Source organism: Pristiophorus japonicus, chromosome 10 (genome assembly GCF_044704955.1).
Source record: "Pristiophorus japonicus isolate sPriJap1 chromosome 10, sPriJap1.hap1, whole genome shotgun sequence".
Classification (NCBI taxonomy): domain Eukaryota; kingdom Metazoa; phylum Chordata; class Chondrichthyes; family Pristiophoridae; genus Pristiophorus; species Pristiophorus japonicus.
In genome coordinates, this window is record NC_091986.1 from 52682981 (window position 1) to 52702967 (window position 19987).

General features: G+C 48.3%; 1 protein-coding gene across 3 annotated transcripts in view; it reads left to right on the top strand.

Annotated features, from left to right (window-relative positions):
* The window catches only part of atp11a (ATPase phospholipid transporting 11A), a 302794-nt gene that overhangs the window by 110424 nt on the left and 172383 nt on the right, over positions 1 to 19987 (top strand). For all 3 annotated transcript variants that reach the window (XM_070891812.1, XM_070891813.1, XM_070891815.1), the window contains exons 10-11: positions 12223 to 12304; positions 14772 to 14922. In XM_070891812.1, the coding sequence (XP_070747913.1) occupies positions 12223 to 12304; positions 14772 to 14922 (233 nt within the window). The remainder of the gene's footprint in view (positions 1 to 12222; positions 12305 to 14771; positions 14923 to 19987) is intronic.

Consider the following 19987-nt stretch of genomic DNA (forward strand, 5'->3'; position numbering starts at 1 on the left):
TAAAGCCAAGGAAGTGGCATACAAATTGGCCAGAAATAGCAGCGAACCCGGAGACTGGGAGAAATTTAGAACTCAGCAGAGGAGGACAAAGGGTTTGATTCGGGCAGGGAAAATGGAGTACGGGAAGAAGCTTGCAGGGAACATTAAGACGGATTGCAAAAGTTTCTATAGATATGTAAAGAGAAAAAGGTTAGTAAAGACAAACGTAGGTCCCCTGCAGTCAGAATCAGGGGAAGTCATAACGGGGAACAAAGAAATGGCGGACCAATTGAACAAGTACTTTGGTTCGGTATTCACTAACAACCTTCCGGATATAAAAGAGATCGGAGGGTCTAGTAAGGAGGAGGAACTGAGGGAAATCCTTATTAGTCGGGAAATTGTGTTGGGGAAATTGATGGGATTGAAGGCCAATAAATCCCCAGGGCCTGATGGACTGCATCCCAGAGTACTTAAGGAGGTGGCCTTGGAAATAGCGGATGCATTGACAGTCATTTTCCAACATTCCATTGACTCTGGATCAGTTCCTATCGAGTGGAGGGTAGCCAATGTAAGCCCACTTTTTCAAAAAGGAGGGAGAGAGAAAACACGGAATTATAGACCGGTCAGCCTGACATCAGTAGTGGGTAAGATGATGGAATCAATTATTCAGGATGTCATAGCAGCGCATTTGGAAAGAGGTGACATGATAGGTCCAAGTCAGCATGGATTTGTGAAAGGGAAATCATGCTTGACAAATCTTCTGGAATTTTTTTAAGATGTTTCCAGTAGAGTGGACAAGGGAGAACCAGTTGATGTGGTATATTTGGACTTTCAGAAGGCTTTCGACAAGGTCCCACACAAGAGATTAATGTGCAAAGTTAAAGCATGTGGGATTGGGGGTAGTGTGCTGACATGGATTGAGAACTGGTTGTCAGACAGGAAGCAAAGAGTAGGAGTAAATGGGTACTTTTCAGAATCGCAGGCGGTAACTAGTGGGGTACCGCAAGGTTCTGTGCTGGGGCCCCAGCTGTTTACACTGTACATTAATGATTTCGACGAGGGGATTAAATGTAGTATCTCCAAATTTGCGGATGACACTAAGTTGGGTGGCAGTGTGAGCTGCGAGGAGGATGCTATGAGGCTGCAGAGCGACTTGAATAGGTTAGGCGAGTGGGCAAATGCATGGCAGATGAAGTATAATGTGGATAAATGTGAGGTTATCCACTTTGGTGGTAAAAACAGAGAGACAGACTATTATCTGAATGGTGACAGATTAGGAAAAGGGGAGGTGCAACGAGACCTGGTTGTCATGGTGCATCAGTCATTGAAGGTTGGCATGCAGGTACAGCAGGCGGTTAAGAAAGCAAATGGCATGTTGGCCTTCATAGCGAGGGGATTTGAGTACAGGGGCAGGGAGGTGTTGCTACAGTTGTACAGGGGCTTGGTGAGGCCACACCTGGAGTATTGTGTACAGTTTTGGTCTCCTAACCTGAGGAAGGACATTCTTGCTATTGAGGGAGTGCAGCGAAGGTTCACCAGACTGATTCCCGGGATGGCGGGATTGACCTATCAAGAAAGACTGAATCAACTGGGCTTGTATTCACTGGAGTTCAGAAGAATGAGAGGGGACCTCATAGAAACGTTTAAAATTCTGATGGGTTTTGACGGGTTAGATGCAGGAAGAATGTTCCCAGTGTTGGGGAAGTCCAGAACCAGGGGTCACAGTCTTAAGGATAAGGGGTAAGCCATTTAGGACTGAGATGAGGAGAAACTTCTTCACCCAGAGAGTGGTGAACCTGTGGAACTCTCTACCACAGAAAGTTGTTGAGGCCAATTCACTAAATATATTCAAAAAGGAGTTAGATGTAGTCCTTACTACTCGGGGGATCAAGGGGTATGGCGAGAAAGCAGGAATGGTGTACTGAAGTTGCATGTTCAGCCATGAACTCATTGAATGGCGGTGCAGGCTAGAAGGGCCGAATGGCCTACTCCTGCACCTATTTTCTATGTTTCTATGTTTCATTGGGAAAATGCTAGAATCCATTATTGAGGAAGCAGTAGCAGGACATTTAGAAACTCATAATTCAGTCAAGCAGAGTCAACATGGTTTTATGAAAGGGAAATTACGTTTGAAAAATTTGCTGGAGTTCTTTGAGGATGTAACGAGTAGCTTGGATAATGGGGAACCAGTGGATGTGGTGTATTTGGAATTCCAGAAGGCATTCAATAAGGTGCCGCATAAAAGGTTACTGCACAAGTTAAAAGCTCATGTGGTTGGGGGTAATGTATTAGCATGGATGGAGGATTGGCTAACTAACAGAAAACAGTCGGGATAAATGGGTCATTTTCAGGTTGGCCAATTATAACTTGTGGGGTGCCATAGGGATCAGTGCTGGGGTCTCAACTACTTTCAATCTATATTAATGACTTGGATGATGGGACCGAGTGTTTTGCAGCCAAATTTGCTGATGATACAAAGATAGGTGGGAAAGCAAGTTGTGAAGAGGACACAAACAAATCTGCAAAGGGATATAGATAGGCTAAGTGAATGGGCAAAAATTTGGCAGCTGGAGTATAATGTGGGAAAATATGAGGTCATCCACTTTAGTAGGAAGAATAAAAAGCAAATTATTATTTCAATGGTAGAGAGACAACAGAGCATAGAGGGATTCGGCTGTCCTTGTACATGAAACACAAAAAGTTAGCATGCAGGTACAGCAAGTAATTAGGAAGGCAAATAGAATGTTGGCCTTTATTGCAAGGGGGATGGAGTATACAAGGAGGGACGTCTTGCTACAACTGTACAGGGCATTAGTAAGACCACCTGGAGTACTGGTACAGTTTTGGTCTCCTTATTTAAGTAGGTATATACTTGCAATGAAGGCAGTTCAGAGAAGGTTCACTCGATGGATTCCTGAGATGAAGGAGTTGTTTTATGAGGAAAGGTTGGGCCTATACTCATTGGAGCTTCGTAAAAATGACAGATGATCTTATTGGAAGATATAAGATTCTGAGGGGGCTTGACAAGTAGATGCTGAGAGGATGTTTCCCCACGTGGGGGAATCTAGAACGAGGCGGCATAGTTTCAGAATCAGGGATCTTCCATTTAAGACAGAGATGAGGAGGAATTTCTTCTGAGGGTCAGGAATCTTTGGAATTCTCTACCCCCAGAGAGCTGCAGAGGCTGAGTCATTAAATAAATTCAAGGCTGAGCTAGACAGATTCATGAACAATAGGAGAGTCAAGGACAATGGGGAACAGCAGGGAAGTGGAGTTGAGGCCAAGATCAGATTGGCCATTATCTTATTGAATGACGGAGCAGGCTCGATTGGCTGTATGCCCTACTTATGCTTCTATTTCTTTTGATATATTCTTATGTATGTCTTGCTCCATTCACAGTGACACATGTGTATTTCACTGTATATTCAGTATGTGTTTGCCAGTTATAAAGTTTGAATCGGCCGTAGATATTCTCTTGGGTACGGCAGTGCTGGTCACTCCTTTAAGCGGTCTGAGTATCTTGCGTGCAGGAGTCTGCCTAAAGCGTCCAATATTGATGCAGCGATGGTGCAATGCAGCATAACATTAGCACTCCTTGTGATCAGAAGTGATGGCGTGACTTGCATGTGTGTCTTTCAGTCGGTGGATTGAAAACACTTTAGTTTAACTGCTTTATTTAAAAAAAATTAAAGCAAGAACTTGCATTTATGTCACACTTTTCACAACCTGAGGCTTTCTCAAAGCTCTTTACAACCAAGTGAACATACAGAGTAATGGTTATGATTAAATATTTTGAACTTCATTAAACTTCAAACACGCTGCCGCTCCCCCCTCATTCGTGAAGAAAAATAATAGTCCACACTTCCGTGCTCAGACCAAGACTTGGTTGTCACTGTTGTGTATCTGTAAAGCATGCACTCCCATGTTCTGCCACCAGGGAGCTCATCCCCTGAAGTCCCAAGCATCCCTTGGGAGCACTGTATATAAGCCGGCCCCTAAGGCCTGTTCCTCACTCTGGAGTGTCTTATTAAAGACTGACGTCACTGTTACTTTAACCTCCCTGTGTTAGGAACACAATAACTGGCGACGAGAATACGAATCCAACGCAAAGATGCAGCAAACTGTGGGCATCCTGGAGAAGTTCTTGGAGGATGAGGACTGGGAAGCCTATGTCGAACGGCTAGAACAGTATTTTGGAGCCAACGAGCTGGACGGAGAAGGAAGCGCTGCAAACAGGAGAGCGGTCCTCCTCGCAATCTGCGGGGCACCGACCTACAGCCTCAGGAAGAATCTTCTGGCTCCGGTGAAACCCACAGATAAGTCGTATGAGGAACTGTGTACACTGGTTCGGGAGCATCTTAACACGAGAGAGAGCATGCTGATGGCGAGGTATCGGTTCTACACGTGCCAGCGATCTGAAGGTCAGGAAGTGGCGAGCTACGTCACCGAGCTAAGGCCAATGTGAGTTTGATGGCAACCTGGAGCAAATGCTCAGAGACTTTTTTTGTACTGGGCATTGGCCACGAGACCATCCTACAAAAAGTTTTGACTGTAGAGACACCGACCCTCAGTCAGGCCATTGCGAGAGCACAGGCGTTTATGTTCACCAGTGATAACACCAAACAAATCTCTCAGCACACAAGTGCTAGCAATGTTCATAAATTAACTGGAACTGTGTTTGCGAGCAGAAATGTACAGGGCAGAACCCACGAGTCTGCAACTGCCAGCAGGCCTCAGGTGACCCAGATGACTGAGTCCCCAACAAAGGATGAATGCAAGGCAATTCACACCTTGTTGGCTTTGTGGAGGCTTCCATTCAGCCTAGTCATGCCGCTTCAAAGGGTATGTTTGCAAGAGCTGTGGAACAATGGGGCACCTCCAATGAGCTTGCAAACGAGCTGCAAGCTCTGCAAAACCTGCTAAGCACCACGTGGCAGAGGAAGATCGGTCCATGGTGGATCAAAGCAATTTCGATCCTCAGAGAGAGGAGGCAGATGCTGAAGTACATTGGGTGCACACATTTTCGATGAAATGTCCATCTATAATGCTAAACATAACATAAAATTGAATGGCTTACCCGTCGCCATGGAACTGGACACTGGCGCTAGCCAATCCATCATGAGTAAAAAGATGTTTGAGAGACTGTGGTGCAACAAGGCATCCAGACCAGCCCTGAGCCCCATCCACACGAAACTGAGAACGTACACCAAAGAGCTCATCACTGTCCTGGGCGGCACCATGGTCAAGGTCACCTACGAGGGCACGGTGCATGAACTGCCACTCTGGAGAGTCCCGGGCAATAGCCCCACACTACTTGGAAGGAGCTGGCTGGGCAAAATCCGCTGGAACTGGGATGACATCCGAGCGCTATCACATGTTGATGAGGCCTCATGTACCCAGGTTCTGAACAAATTTCCTTCCCTTTTTCAGCCAGGCATTGGAAACTTTTCCGGGGCGAAGGTGCGGATCCACTTGGTCCCAGAGGCACGGCCCATTCACCACAAGGCGCGAGCGGAACCTCACATGATGAGGGAGAGAGTGGAAATCGAGCTGGACAGGCTGCAACGTGAGGGCATCATCTCCCCAGTGGAATTCAGCAAGATGGGCCAGCCCAATTGTTCCAGCACTCAAAAGTGATGGCACGGTCAGGATTTGCAGCGATTATAAAGTAACTATTAATCGTTTCTCGCTGCAGGACCAATACCCGCTACCTAAGGCAGACGACCTATTTGCGACGCTGGCAGGAGGCAAGACGCTCACCAAGCTCGACCTGACTTCGGCCTACATGACGCAGAAGCTGGAGGAGTCTTCGAAGAGCCTCACCTGCATCAACACGCACAAGGGACTGTTCATCTACAACAGATGCCCGTTTGGAATTTGGTCAGCTGCAGCGATCTTCCAGAGAAACATGGAGAGCCTACTCAAGTCGGTACCACACACGGTGGTCTTTCAGGACAACATATTGGTCACGGGCCGAGCACCTCCAAAACCTGGAGGAGGTTCTCCAGCGACTGGATCGCATAGGGCTGCAGCTGAAGAGGTCGAAATGCGTCTTCATGGCAACAGAAGTGGAGTTTTTGGGGAGAAAGATTGCGGCAGATGGCATTCGGCCCACAGACGCCAAGACACAGGCTATCAGGAACGCGCCCAGGCCACAGAACGTCATGGAGCTGCGGTCGTTCCTGGGACTCCTCAACTATTTTGGTTACTTCCTACCGTGGTTAAGCACCCTTTTAGAGCCCCTACATGTGTTATTGCGTAAAGGTGAGAACTGGGTGTGGGGAAAAAAAAAACAAGTAATTGCTTTTGAGAAAGCCAGAAACATTTTATGCTCCAACAAGCTGCTTGTATTGTATAACCCGTGTCAAAGACTTGTGCTAGCATGTGACGCGTCGTCGCACGGAGTCGGGTGTGTATTACAACAAGCTAACGTTGCGGGGAAGTTGCAACCTATCTCCTATGCTTCCAGGAGCTTGTCTAAGGCCGAGAGGGCCTACAGTATGATTGACAAAGAGAGGCATTAGCATGTGTGTTCGGGGTAAAGAAAATGCATCAGTATCTGGTTGGCCTCAAATTTGACCTGGAAACCGATCACAAGCCCCTCACATCCCTGTTCGCTGAAAACAGGGGGATAAATACTAATGCCTCAGCCCGCATACAGAGCTGAGCACTCGCGCTATCAGCGTATAATTATACCATCCGCCACAGGCCAGGCACCGAGAACTGTGTGGATGCTCTCAGTCGGCTACCATTGCCCACCACGGGGGTGGAAATGACCAGTCTGCAAACTTGTTGATGGTCATGGAAGCGTTTGAAAATGATAAATCACCTGTCATGGCCCGCCACGATCCTCTGCTGTCCCTAGTAAAAAAAACTGTGTACTGCATGGGAGCTGGGCCAGCATCCCCGTTGAAATGCAAGAGCCAATCAAGTCATTCCAGCGGCGAAAGGACGAGCTGTCCATTCAGGCAGACTGCCTGTTGTGGGGTAACCGCATAGTGCTATCAAAAAAGGGCAGGGAGACGTTCATCTCAGATCTCCACAGCACACACCCGGTTATAGTAATGATGAAAGTGATCGCCAGATCCCACATGTGGTGGCCCGGTATTGACTCTGACTTCGAGTCCTGTGTACGGCAATGCAGCGAATGTGCTCAGTTGAGCAACTTGCCCAGAGAGGCATCACTAAGTTGGCGGTCCTGGCCCTCCAGACCATGGTCGAGGATCCATGTCGACTATGCGGGCCTGTTTCTCGGTAAAATGTTCCTGGTGGTATGTGGATGCTTTTTCAAAATGGATTGAATGTGAAATAATGTCGGGAAGCACCGCCACCGCCACCATTGAAAACCTGAGGGCCATGTTTGCCACCCACGGCCTGCCAGACATACTGGTCAGTGACAATGGGCCATGTTTCACCAGTGCCGAATTTAAAGAATTCATGACCAGCAATGGGATCAAACATGTCACCTCGGCCCCGTTTAAACCAGCCTCCAATGGGCAGGCAGAGCGGGCAGTACAAACCATCAAACAGAGCTTTAAACGAGTCACAGAAGGCTCACTCCAAACCCGCCTGTCCGAGTACTGCTCAGCTACCGCACGAGACCCCACTCGCTGACAGGGGTGCCCCCGGCTGAGCTACTCATGAAAAGGACACTTAAAACCAGACTCTCGCTGGTTCACCCCAACCTGCATGATCAGGTAGAGAGCAGGCGACAGCAACAAAATGTAAATGATGGTCGCGCCACTGTGTCACGGGAAATTGATCTGAATGACTGTGTATGTGCTAAACTATGGACATGGTCCCAAGTGGATCGCAGGCACGGTGATAGCTAAAGAAGGGAATAAGGTGTTTGTAGTCAAACGAGACAATGGACAAATTTGCAGAAAGCACCTGGACCAAACGAGGCTGCGGTTCACAGACTGCTCTGAACAACCCACAGCAGACACCCCTTTTTCGAGCCCACAACATACACCCAAAGGATCAACGACACCTCGCCGGACCAGGAAATCGAACTCATCACGCTCAAGAGCCCAGCAAGGCCAGGCTCACCTAGCACCCTGCAGGGCCAACAACACGCCAGCCCAGTGAGGGCACAGCCAACACACCAGAACAGACATTTGTTCCGAGGCAGTCCACCCGGGAAAGAAAAGCTCCTGACCGCCTCACCTTGTAAATAGTTTTCACTTTGACTTTCGGAGGGGGTGATGTTGTGTATCTGTAAAGAAGCACTCCCATGTTCCGCCACTAGGGAGCTCATCCATTGAAGTCCCAAGGGATCCCAGCATCCCTTGGGAGCACTGTATATAAGTCGGCCCCTAAGGCCTGTTCCTCACTCTGGAGTGTATTAAAGACTGAGGTCACTGTTACTTTAACCTCCCTGTGTGCAGCCTCATCTATGTTAGGAACACAATAGTGGTCAGTCGCCAGTCGCTCTCTGTTGTCGCCAGTCACCAGTCGCTCTCTGTTGTCGCCAGTCACCAGTCGCTCTCGCTTGTCGCCAGTCACCAGTCGCTCTCTGTTGTCGCCAGTCGCTCTTGGTTGTCGCCAGTCACCAGTCACCAGTCGCTCTCTGCTGTCGCCAGTCGCTCTCTGTTGTCGCCAGTCGCCAGTCGCTCTCTGTTGTCGCCAGTCGCTCTCGGTTGTCACCAGTCGCTCTCGGTTGTCACCAGTCGCTCTCTGTTGTCACCAGTCGCTCTCGGTTGTTGCCAGTCGCTCTCTGTTGTCGCCAGTCACCAGTCACCAGTCGCTCTCTGTTGTCGCCAGTCGCTCTTGGTTGTCGCCAGTCACCAGTCACCAGTCGCTCTCTGTTGTCGCCAGTCGCTCTTGGTTGTCGCCAGTCGCCAGTCGCTCTCTGCTGTCGCCAGTCGCCAGTCACTCTTGGTTGTCGCCAGTCACCAGTCGCTCTCTGTTGTCGCCAGTCGCTCTCTGTTGTCGCCAGTCGCTCTCTGTTGTCGCCAGTCGCTCTCGGTTGTCGCCAGTCGCTCTCGGTTGTCGCCAGTCGCTCTCGGTTGTTGCCAGTCGCTCTCTGTTGTCGCCAGTCACCAGTCACCAGTCGCTCTCTGTTGTCGCCAGTCGCTCTTGGTTGTCGCCAGTCGCCAGTCGCTCTCTGCTGTCACCAGTCGCCAGTCGCTCTCTGTTGTCGCCAGTCGCTCTCGGTTGTCACCAGTCGCTCTCGGTTGTCACCAGTCACTCTCTGTTGTCACCAGTCGCTCTCGGTTGTTGCCAGTCGCTCTCTGTTGTCGCCAGTCACCAGTCACCAGTCGCTCTCTGTTGTCGCCAGTCGCTCTTGGTTGTCGCCAGTCACCAGTCACCAGTCGCTCTCTGTTGTCGCCAGTTGCTCTTGGTTGTCGCCAGTCGCCAGTCGCTCTCTGCTGTCGCCAGTCGCCAGTCGCTCTTGGTTGTCGCCAGTCACCAGTCGCTCTCTGTTGTCGCCAGTCGCTCTCTGTTGTTGCCAGTCGCTCTCTGTTGTTGCCAGTCGCTCTCTGTTGTCGCCAGTCGCTCTTGGTTGTCGCCAGTCACCAGTCGCTCTCTGTTGTCGCCAGTCGCTCTCTGTTGTCGCCAGTCGCTCTCGGTTGTCGCCAGTCGCTCTCGGTTGTCGCCAGTCGCTCTCGGTTGTCGCCAGTCGCTCTCGGTTGTCGCCAGTCGCTCTCGGTTGTTGCCAGTCGCTCTCTGTTGTCGCCAGTCACCAGTCACCAGTTGCTCTCTGTTGTCGCCAGTCGCTCTTGGTTGTCGCCAGTCACCAGTCACCAGTCGCTCTCGGTTGTCGCCAGTCGCTCTTGGTTGTCGCCAGTCGCCAGTCGCTCTCTGCTGTCGCCAGTCGCTCTCTGTTGTCGCCAGTCGCCAGTCGCTCTCTGTTGTCGCCAGTCGCTCTCTGTTGTCGCCAGTCGCTCTCGGTTGTCACCAGTCGCTCTCGGTTGTCACCAGTCACTCTCTGTTGTCACCAGTCGCTCTCGGTTGTTGCCAGTCGCTCTCTGTTGTCGCCAGTCACCAGTCACCAGTCGCTCTCTGTTGTCGCCAGTCGCTCTTGGTTGTCGCCAGTCACCAGTCACCAGTCGCTCTCTGTTGTCGCCAGTCGCTCTTGGTTGTCGCCAGTCGCCAGTCGCTCTCTGCTGTCGCCAGTCGCCAGTCGCTCTTGGTTGTCGCCAGTCACCAGTCGCTCTCTGTTGTCGCCAGTCGCTCTCTGTTGTCGCCAGTCGCTCTCGGTTGTCGCCAGTCGCTCTCGGTTGTCGCCAGTCGCTCTCGGTTGTTGCCAGTCGCTCTCTGTTGTCGCCAGTCACCAGTCACCAGTCGCTCTCTGTTGTCGCCAGTCGCTCTTGGTTGTCGCCAGTCGCCAGTCGCTCTCTGTTGTCGCCAGTCGCCAGTCGCTCTCTGTTGTCGCCAGTCGCTCTCGGTTGTCACCAGTCGCTCTCGGTTGTCACCAGTCACTCTCTGTTGTCACCAGTTGCTCTCGGTTGTTGCCAGTCGCTCTCTGTTGTCGCCAGTCACCAGTCACCAGTCGCTCTCTGTTGTCGCCAGTCGCTCTTGGTTGTCGCCAGTCACCAGTCACCAGTCGCTCTCTGTTGTCGCCAGTCGCTCTTGGTTGTCGCCAGTCGCTCTCTGCTGTCGCCAGTCGCCAGTCGCTCTTGGTTGTCGCCAGTCACCAGTCGCTCTCTGTTGTCGCCAGTCGCTCTCTGTTGTCGCCAGTCGCTCTCGGTTGTCGCCAGTCGCTCTCGGTTGTCGCCAGTCGCTCTCTGTTGTCGCCAGTCGCTCTTGGTTGTCGCCAGTCACCAGTCACCAGTCGCTCTCTGTTGTCGCCAGTCGCTCTTGGTTGTCGCCAGTCGCCAGTCGCTCTCTGCTGTCGCCAGTCGCCAGTCGCTCTCTGTTGTCGCCAGTCGCCAGTCGCTCTCTGTTGTCGCCAGTCGCTCTCGGTTGTCACCAGTCGCTCTCGGTTGTCACCAGTCACTCTCTGTTGTCACCAGTCGCTCTTGGTTGTCGCCAGTCACTCTCTGTTGTCACCAGTCGCTCTCGGTTGTCGCCAGTCACTCTCTGTTGTCACCAGTCGCTCTCGGTTGTCGCCAGTCACTCTCTGTTGTCACCAGTCGCTCTCGGTTGTCACCAGTCGCCAGTCGCTCTCGGTTGTCACCAGTCGCTCTCTGTTGTCGCCAGTCGCTCTCGGTTGTCGCCAGTCGCTCTCGGTTGTCACCAGTCGCCAGTCGCTCTCGGTTGTCGCCAGTCGCCAGTCGCTCTCTGTTGTCGCCAGTCGCTCTCTGTTGTCGCCAGTCGCTCTCGGTTGTCACCAGTCGCCAGTCGCTCTCGGTTGTCACCAGTCGCCAGTCGCTCTCGGTTGTCACCAGTCGCCAGTCGCTCTCGGTTGTCGCCAGTCACTCTCTGTTGTCACCAGTCGCCAGTCGCTCTCGGTTGTCGCCAGTCGCTCTCGGTTGTCACCAGTCGCCAGTCGCTCTCGGTTGTCGCCAGTCACTCTCTGTTGTCACCAGTCGCCAGTCGCTCTCGGTTGTCGCCAGTCGCTCTCTGTTGTCACCAGTCGCCAGTCGCTCTCGGTTGTCGCCAGTCACTCTCTGTTGTCACCAGTCGCTCTCGGTTGTTGCCAGTCGCTCTCGGTTGTGCCCGGATATTTCCTGCCTTTTTCTTGATGCACTATTGTTATTGACTTTGCACCTTATCCTTTTATTTTTGTTAGTCCTGAGTTTGGATTGTCCCTCTGAATTCTTCCCCATTCAATGAAAGACAGAAATTGCTGGAAACACTCAGCAGGTCAGGCAGCATTTGTGGAGAGAGAAACAGAGTTAACGTTTCAGTTCGATAACTTTTCATCAGAACTGAAAGATGCTGAACAGCGTTTAAGCAAATGCAGAGCAGGAGAAAAGCTGTTATGTTTCTCCTCTTCCCTGTCGAATTCCCATCCTGGATATGTGTTACATCCACTCTCTCCCCGCTCCCGCCTCTCCAGCCTCTCCACTTATCATATAGCTGGGAATATTTGTACTGATGAACGAATAGTAACATGAGGTATATCATTTGGGTTTACATGTTAATAGTTGCATTGGTAACATTATCATAATATGTCTGTTGATGGGATTTGAAGCAATATTTAATTGTTGGACTACATTATAACAATCTTCAGAGTCTGGTGCAGTAATTGTCGGAATTAATTCTCTGTGAATTGTAATTTTAATATGTTTGTGTTTGTGTGATATTTCCTGCCACCGGTGCTTTCCTCCAATATTATTTATGCTCGTGTTTCAGGAGTGGCAATTTACACTGGTATGGAAACCAAGATGGCATTGAATTACCAATCCAAGTCACAGAAACGCTCAACTGTAGAAAAGTAAGGCCGTGTCCAAATCTCGCATTCTTGCTCACACACTGACACTGAAACTAAAACTAGCATTACAGGATTAAGTCGATTTTGAATTAGCTTATGGTGATGTAAGGACAATCTTTACTTTTTGTTTTCACTCATATGAAGTGATCATTCTATTTTACAGTACGGAATCATAGAATTATAGAATGGTTACAGAACATAAGACCATTCGGCCCGTCGAGCCTGTGCCAGCTCTCTGCAAGAGCACTTCAGCTAGTCCACTCCCCCACCCTTTCCCCGTAGCCCTGCAAGTTTTTTTCTTTCTGGTACTTATCCAATTCTCTTTTGAAAGCAGTGATGGAGTCTGCCTACACCACCCTTTCAGGCAGTGCATTCCAGGTCCTGACCACTTGCTGCATAAAAAAGATTTTCCTCGCTTTTGGTTCTTTTGCCAATCACCTTAAATTGTGCCCTCTGGTTCTCGATCCTTCTGCCAATGGGAACAGTTTCTCTCTACTCTGTCCAGACCCCTCATGATTTTGAACACCTCTATCAAATCTCCTGTCAGTCTTCTCTGTTCCAAGGAGAACAACTCCAGCTTCCCCAGTCTATCCACATAACTGAACGGTGCCCAGAATTGGACACAATACTCCAGTTGAAGCCGAACCAATGTTAAATTTCATCTACCATGTCTCCGCCCATTCCAGTAGCCTGTCTATGTCCTCTAAAGTCTATCACTATCCTCCTCACTGTTCAATATACTTCCAAGTTTTTGTGTCATCTGCAAATTTTGAAATTGTGCCCTGTACACCCACATTCATTATATATCAAGAAAAGCCGTGGTCTCGTACCAACCCTTGGGGAACACCCTACTCCAAGCCGAAAAACAACCGTTCACCAATACTCTCTGTTTGCTGTCACTTAGCCAATTTGTATCCATGCTGCCACTGTCCCTTTTATTCCATGGGCTTCAACATTGCTGTCAAGCCTATTGCGTGGCACTTTGTCGAACACCTTTTGGAAATCCAGGTACACTACGTCAACCACATTGCCCTCATCAACCCTCTCTGTTACCTCATCTCAAAACTCGATCAAGTTGGTTAAACATGATTTGCCTTTAACAAATTCGTGCTGGCTTTCCTTAATTAATCCACACTTGTTGAAGTGACAATTTTGTCCCTGCTTATTGTTTCCAAAAGTTTCCCCACTACCGAGGTTAAACTTATAGTTGCTGGGTTTATCTTTTCACCTTTTTTTGTACAAGGGTGTAACATTTGCAATTCTCCAGTCCTCTGGCACCACCCCCATTTCTAAGGAAGACTGGAAGATTATGGCCAGTACCTCCGCGATTTCTTCCTTCACTTCCCTCCGCGTCGTAAGATGCATCCCATCTAGTCCTGGTGACGTTTCTACTTTAATTACAGCCAGACTTTGTAGTACCTCGCCTTTATCAATTCTAATGGCTTCTATAAGTAAATATTGAGAAGGCTGAAACCATTATCTTCATTCCCAGCAGAAACTTTGTTCCCTAACCACCGACTCCATCCCTCTCCTAGGTCATTGTCTGAGGCGGAACCAGACCGTTCGCAACCGTGGCTTCCAATTTGACCCCGAGCTGAGCTTCTGCGCACATCCTCTCCATCACCAAGGCCATCTACTCCCACATCCATACTATCGCCCCTCTCCACCCTTGCTGAAACCCTTATCCATGCTTTTATTAACTCGAAACTCTCTTCCAACACACTCCTGGCCAGCCTCCCACCTTGCAACCTCCGTAAACTTCAGCTCATCCAAACTCTGCTGCCTGTATCCTAACTTGCATCAAATCCCATTCACCCATCACCCCTGTGCTCGATGACCTACATTGGCTCCCGGTCCGGCAACGCCTCCATTTAAAAATTCACAGCCCTCCATGCTTTCAAATCCCTCCATGGCCTCGCCCCTCCCTATCTCTGTAATTTCCTCCAACCCCGCAACCCTCTGAGATCATTAAACTAACTAGTATTTTTTGGTTCAGGAGTGTTTCAAAAAATAAAGAAAGGGGATTGGGATATGGAGAGAGATTGGTAAATAGATTAGGGGATATTGGAGAGAGGTGAGCAGGGGAGAAAGGCCAGCATGTAGATTGAGTAGTGTGACGGCAAGACAGAGAACACTGGCCTGAGTGACCCACAGTTGCCCTGTGATTTTTGTTATTTATTTATCACAAGTCACTTGCCCTACTCATCACTGATTGTTTGTTGTACGCTCAATAATGCAATCACTACTCACACATTCAATCACGATACAAAAACCACTGGTATTAGTGATGTAGCTTATTCAGTCGTCAGAGCTTGAAAGTAATGCAATGAGATCCAAAGCTAGTGGTGTCCCCCAGGGTCGATATCGGGCCATATTATGGTGCGCCCCTACTCGTCTCAAGCCAGGCTCTGCGTGTCTATAATTCAGTCTGTTTAATATCCGTGCATAATTTGTGTATTTTCTTTAACAGATCAATGAATGCATTCCTGATTGTGTACTTGTGCATCTTGATCAGTAAAGCTTTGATAACCACAGTCATGAAATACGTATGGCAAAGTGATTCTATTCGGGATGAGCCTTGGTTTAACATGAAAACACAGACTGAACGGCGAAGAAACAAGGTAAATGAGAACATCAAGGATTGCTTCCACCTTTTTTAAATCTTCCTGGAATTTACAGAAAGAACCGAAATAATTTCAGCACTTTAGGCATCACTGATACGACTCACTCCTTCAGAGGCAGCATCAGCCATATCTTGTTGACATCAACCCAGTGAAGTTACAACATGGCTGTGCAGCAAAAGCAGCAGGCTGAAGGCAGAGCTCAGCAGTCCCATGACTAACTGCTTAGAACAAAGCTATGAAGCCTGACCACATCTATGGATGGACATTCAGGAAACTAATGGAGACTCCTCATACATCACAGCCCCATCCTCAACTATTTCAGAGCCCAGCATTTGATTACAACAGACGAGGCTGAAGTATTTGCGAGTTTCTTCAGCCAAAAGCTTCCTTGGCCTCCTCACAAAGTCCTCAGCATCACAGCTCATGCTGAGTGCACTAGTCTTGACAAAGACTATGGGGTCTGACATCATCACAGCTATCGTGTTTGCACTAGGAACGAGCTGCTCCACGATCTATTCCAGTCCAGCTGTGGCGTTTACCCAACATAAGAAATAGGAGCAGGATTATGCCATTTGTCCCTTCGAGCCTGCTCCACTATCCAATAAGATCATGGCTGATCTACCTCAAATCCACCTTCCTGCACTATCGCCATATTCTTTGATTCCCTTAGTATCCAAAAATTTCTCAATCTCAGTCTGGAATATACTCAATGACTGAGCATCCGCAGTCCACTGGAGTAGAGAATTTCAAAGATGCACAATCCTTTGATGATGAAATTTCTCCTGATCTCTGTCCAAAATAGCCTCCCTCTGTGAGCCCTGGTTCTAGACTCTGCAGCCAGGGAAAACATCCTCCCAACATCTACTCTGTCAAGCCCCTTGAGAATTTTATATGTTTCAATGAGATCACCTCTTATTCTTGTAAATTCTAGAGAACATAGGCCGAGTCTACTCAATCTCTTCTCATAGGACAATCCCCCCATCCCAGGAATCAGTCTCTTGAACCTTTATTGCACTCCCTCGAAGGCAAATATATCCTTCTTTGGGTAAGGAGACTAAAACTACACAGGACTCCAGGTGCAGTCTTACCAAGGTCCTATATAATTGCATGAGACTTCTTCATTTTTATACACCAATTATTTTGTAATAAAGCCCAACATACCATTTTCTTTCCTAATTGTTTGCTGTACCTCAATGCTAACTTTCTGTGATTCCTGTACAAGGACACCCAAATCTCTTTGCATGCCAACATTTCCCAATCTCTCACTATTTTTATTTTTCCTACCAAAGTGGATTGTCTTCACATTTCTCCACATCATTTTCCGTCTGCTGTGCACTTACTCACTTACTTCATCAAAGGACAGTTGGGATTTTGCAACAATCCGGCAGCTACATCGTCACTTTTCCTGAGACCAGATTTTTTTTTTTAGTTAGTTCCAGATAGAAACTGAATTCAAATTCTCAAACTGCCATGATTGGATTTGAACTCAATTCCTCTGGACAGTCCTGGCCTCTGGATTACTTGTCCAGTAACACAATCACTGCACCACCAAAATTTCCCAGATATTTCTTGTCCAGTCAATTATCACCCTATTAGCCTCCTCCCAGTCGTGATTGAAGAAGTCATTAATAATGCCATCAAGCAACACCCTCTGTCCAAATACCTGTTGGTGGCTTTTGCTCAGCAACACTCAGCTTCTGGCCTCTTCACAACCGTGATTTAGCATTTTATTCTCAAGATGCCACAGGAAAAAACATTTTTATTGCCCTTCTGTTGTTGCCCTAAGAAGGTGGTGAGCTTTTTCCTGGAACCGCTGCAGTCCCCACATGGTGAAGGTGCTCCCACAGTGGATGAGGGAGGGAATTCCAGGATTTTGACACAGCGACGATGAAAGACTGACAATATATGTCCAAGTCAGGTTGGCGTGGTGACTCTGAGGTGATAGCTTTTCTGCTCTTGATCTTCTCAATGGCTGCAGGTTTAGGAGCTGCTTGGTGAATTGCTGCAGTGCATGCTGTGGATTGCACACACTGTGGCCAAGCCCATCACTGGTGGAGGGGTGAATTTTCATTCCAGTGGCAGGGACATGGATCGAGAAAACTGCTCCACTCTGGAAAGTCTGCAGCTTCTTGAGAGTTGCGGCTACACTCATCTGGTGTTGAATATTCCATCATGCTCCTGACTTGAGCCTTCAAGATGATGGAAAGAATTTGAGGAGACAGGAGGTGATACATCCACTACAGAGTACTTGGAGCCATGTTGTTTATATTGCTGGCGCATGGAAACATAGAAAATAGGCCCTTCGAGCCAGCACCACCATTCAATAAGATCATGGCTGATCATTCCCTCAGTACCCCTTTCCTGCTTTCTCTCCATACCCCTTGATCCCCTTAGCCGTAAGGGCCATATCTAACTCCCTCGTGAATATATTGTGAACTGGCATCAACAACTCTCTGCGGTAGGGAATTCCACAGGTTAACAACTCTCTGAGTGAAGAAGTTTCTTCTCATCTCAGTCCTAAATGGCTTACCCCTTATCCTAAGACTGTGTCCCCTGGTTCTGCACTTCCCCAACATCGGGAACATTCTACCCGCATCGAACCTGTCCCGTCCCGTCAGAATCTTTTATGTTTCTATGAGATCCCCTCTCATCCTTCTAAACTCCAATGTATAAAGGTCCAGTTGATCCAGTCTCTCCTCATATGTAAGTCCAGCCATCCCGGGAATCAGTCTGGTGAATCTTCGCTGCACTCCCTCAATGGTAAGAACATCATTCCTCAGATTAGGAGACTAAAACTGAACACAATATTCCAGATAAGGTCTCACCAAGGCCCTGTACAACTGCAGTAGGACCTCCCTGCTCCTATACTCAAATCCCCTAGCTATGAAGGCCAACATACCATTTGCCGCCTTCACCGCCTGCTGTACCTGTATGCCAACTTTCACTGACTGATGAACCATGACACCCAGGTCTCCTTTTCCTAATCTGCCGCCATTCAAATAATATTCTGTCTTCGCATTTTTGCTCCCAAAGTGGATAACCTCACATTTATCCCCATTATACTGCATCTGCCATGCATTTGCCCACTCACCTAACCTGTCAAAGTCACCCTGCAACCTCTTAGCGTCCCCCTCACAGCTTACACCGCCACCCAGTTTAGTGTCATCTGCAAACTTGGAGATATTACACTCAATTCCTTCATCCAAATCATTGATGTATATTGTAAAGAGCTGGGGTCCCAGCACTGAGCCCTGCGGCATTCCACTAGTCACTGCCTGCCATTCTGAAAAGGACCTGTTTATCCCGACTCTCTGCTTCCTGTCTGCCAACCAGATCTCTATCCACGTCAGTATATTACCCCCAATACCATGTGCTTTGATTTTGCACACCAATCTCTTGTGCGGGACCTTGTCAAAAGCCTTTTGAAAGTCCAAATACACTACATCCACTGGTTCTCCCTTGTTCACTCTACTAGTTACATCCTCAAAAAATTCCAGAAGATTTGTCAAGCATGGTTTCCCCTTCATAAATCCATGCTGATTTGGACCGATCCTATCACTGCTTTCCAAATGCGCTGCTATTTCATCCTTAATAATTGATTCCAACATTTTCCTCACTACTGATGTCAGGCTAACCGGTCTATAATTACCTGCTTTCTCTCTCCTTCCCTTTTTAAAAAGTGGGGTTACATTAGCTACCCTCCAATCCACAGGAACTGATCCAGAGTTGATAGATTGTTGGAAAATCATCACCAATGCATCCACTATTTCTAGGGCCACTTCCTTAAGTACTCTGGGATGCAGACTATCAGGCTCCAGGGATTTATCGGCTTTCAATCCCATCAATTTCCCTAACACAATTTCCGACCTAATAAGGATATCCTTCAGTTCATGGTCCAGCAGTCACTGAAAGTGGACACGCAGGTGCAGTAGGCGGTAAAGAAGGCAAATGGTATGTTGGCCTTGATAGCTAGGGGATTTGAATATAGAAGCAGGGAGGTCTTAATGCAGCTGTACAAGGCCTTGGTGAGGCCTCACCTGGAATATTGTGTTCAGTTTTGGTCTCCTAGTCTGAGGAAGGACTTTCTTGCTATTGAGGGAGTGCAGCGAAGGTTCACCAGATTGATTCCAGGGATGGCTGGGCTGTCATATGAGGAGAGACTGGATCAACTGGGCCTTTATTCACTGGAGCTTAGAAGGATGAGAGGGGATCTTATAGAAACATATAAGATTCTGACAGGACTGGACAGGATAGATGCGGGAAGAATGTTCCCGATGTTGGGGAAGTCCAGAACCAGGGCACATAGTCTTAGGATAAGGGGTAGGCCATTTAGGACTGAGATGAGGAGAAACTTCTTCACTCAGAGAATTGTTAACCTGTGGAATTCCCTACCACAGAGAGTTGTTCACTGGATATATTCAAGAGGGAGTTATTTATGGCCCTTACAGTTAAGGGGATCAAGGGGTATGGAGAGAAAGCAGGAAAGGGGTACTGAAGGAATGATCAGCCATGATCTTATTGAATGGCGGTGCTGGCTCGAAGGGCTGAATGGCCTACTCCTGCACCTATTTTCTATGTTTCTATGTTCCTCCTCCTCACTAGACCCTCGGTCCCCTAGTACTTCCGGAAGGTTATTTGTGTCTTCCTTCGTGAAGACAGTACCAAAGTATTTGTTCAATTGGTCTGCCATTAGAAATTCACCTGAATCCGACTGCAAGGGACCTCCGTTTGTCTTCACTAATCTTTTTCTCTTCACATATTTATAGAAGCTTTTGCAGTCAGTTTTTATGTTCCTGGCAAGCTTCTTCTCGTACTCTATTTTCCCCCTCTTAATTAAACCCTTTGTCCTGCTCTGCTGAATTCTAAATTTCTCACAGTCCTCAGGTTTGCTGCTTTTTCTGGCCATTTATATGCCTCTTCCTTGGATTTAACACTATCCTTAATTTCCCTTGTTAGACACGGTTGAGCTACCTTCCCTGTTTTATTTTTACTCCATTCAGGGATGTACGATTGCTGAAGTTCATAGAAACATAGAAACATAGAAAATAGGTGCAGGAGCAGG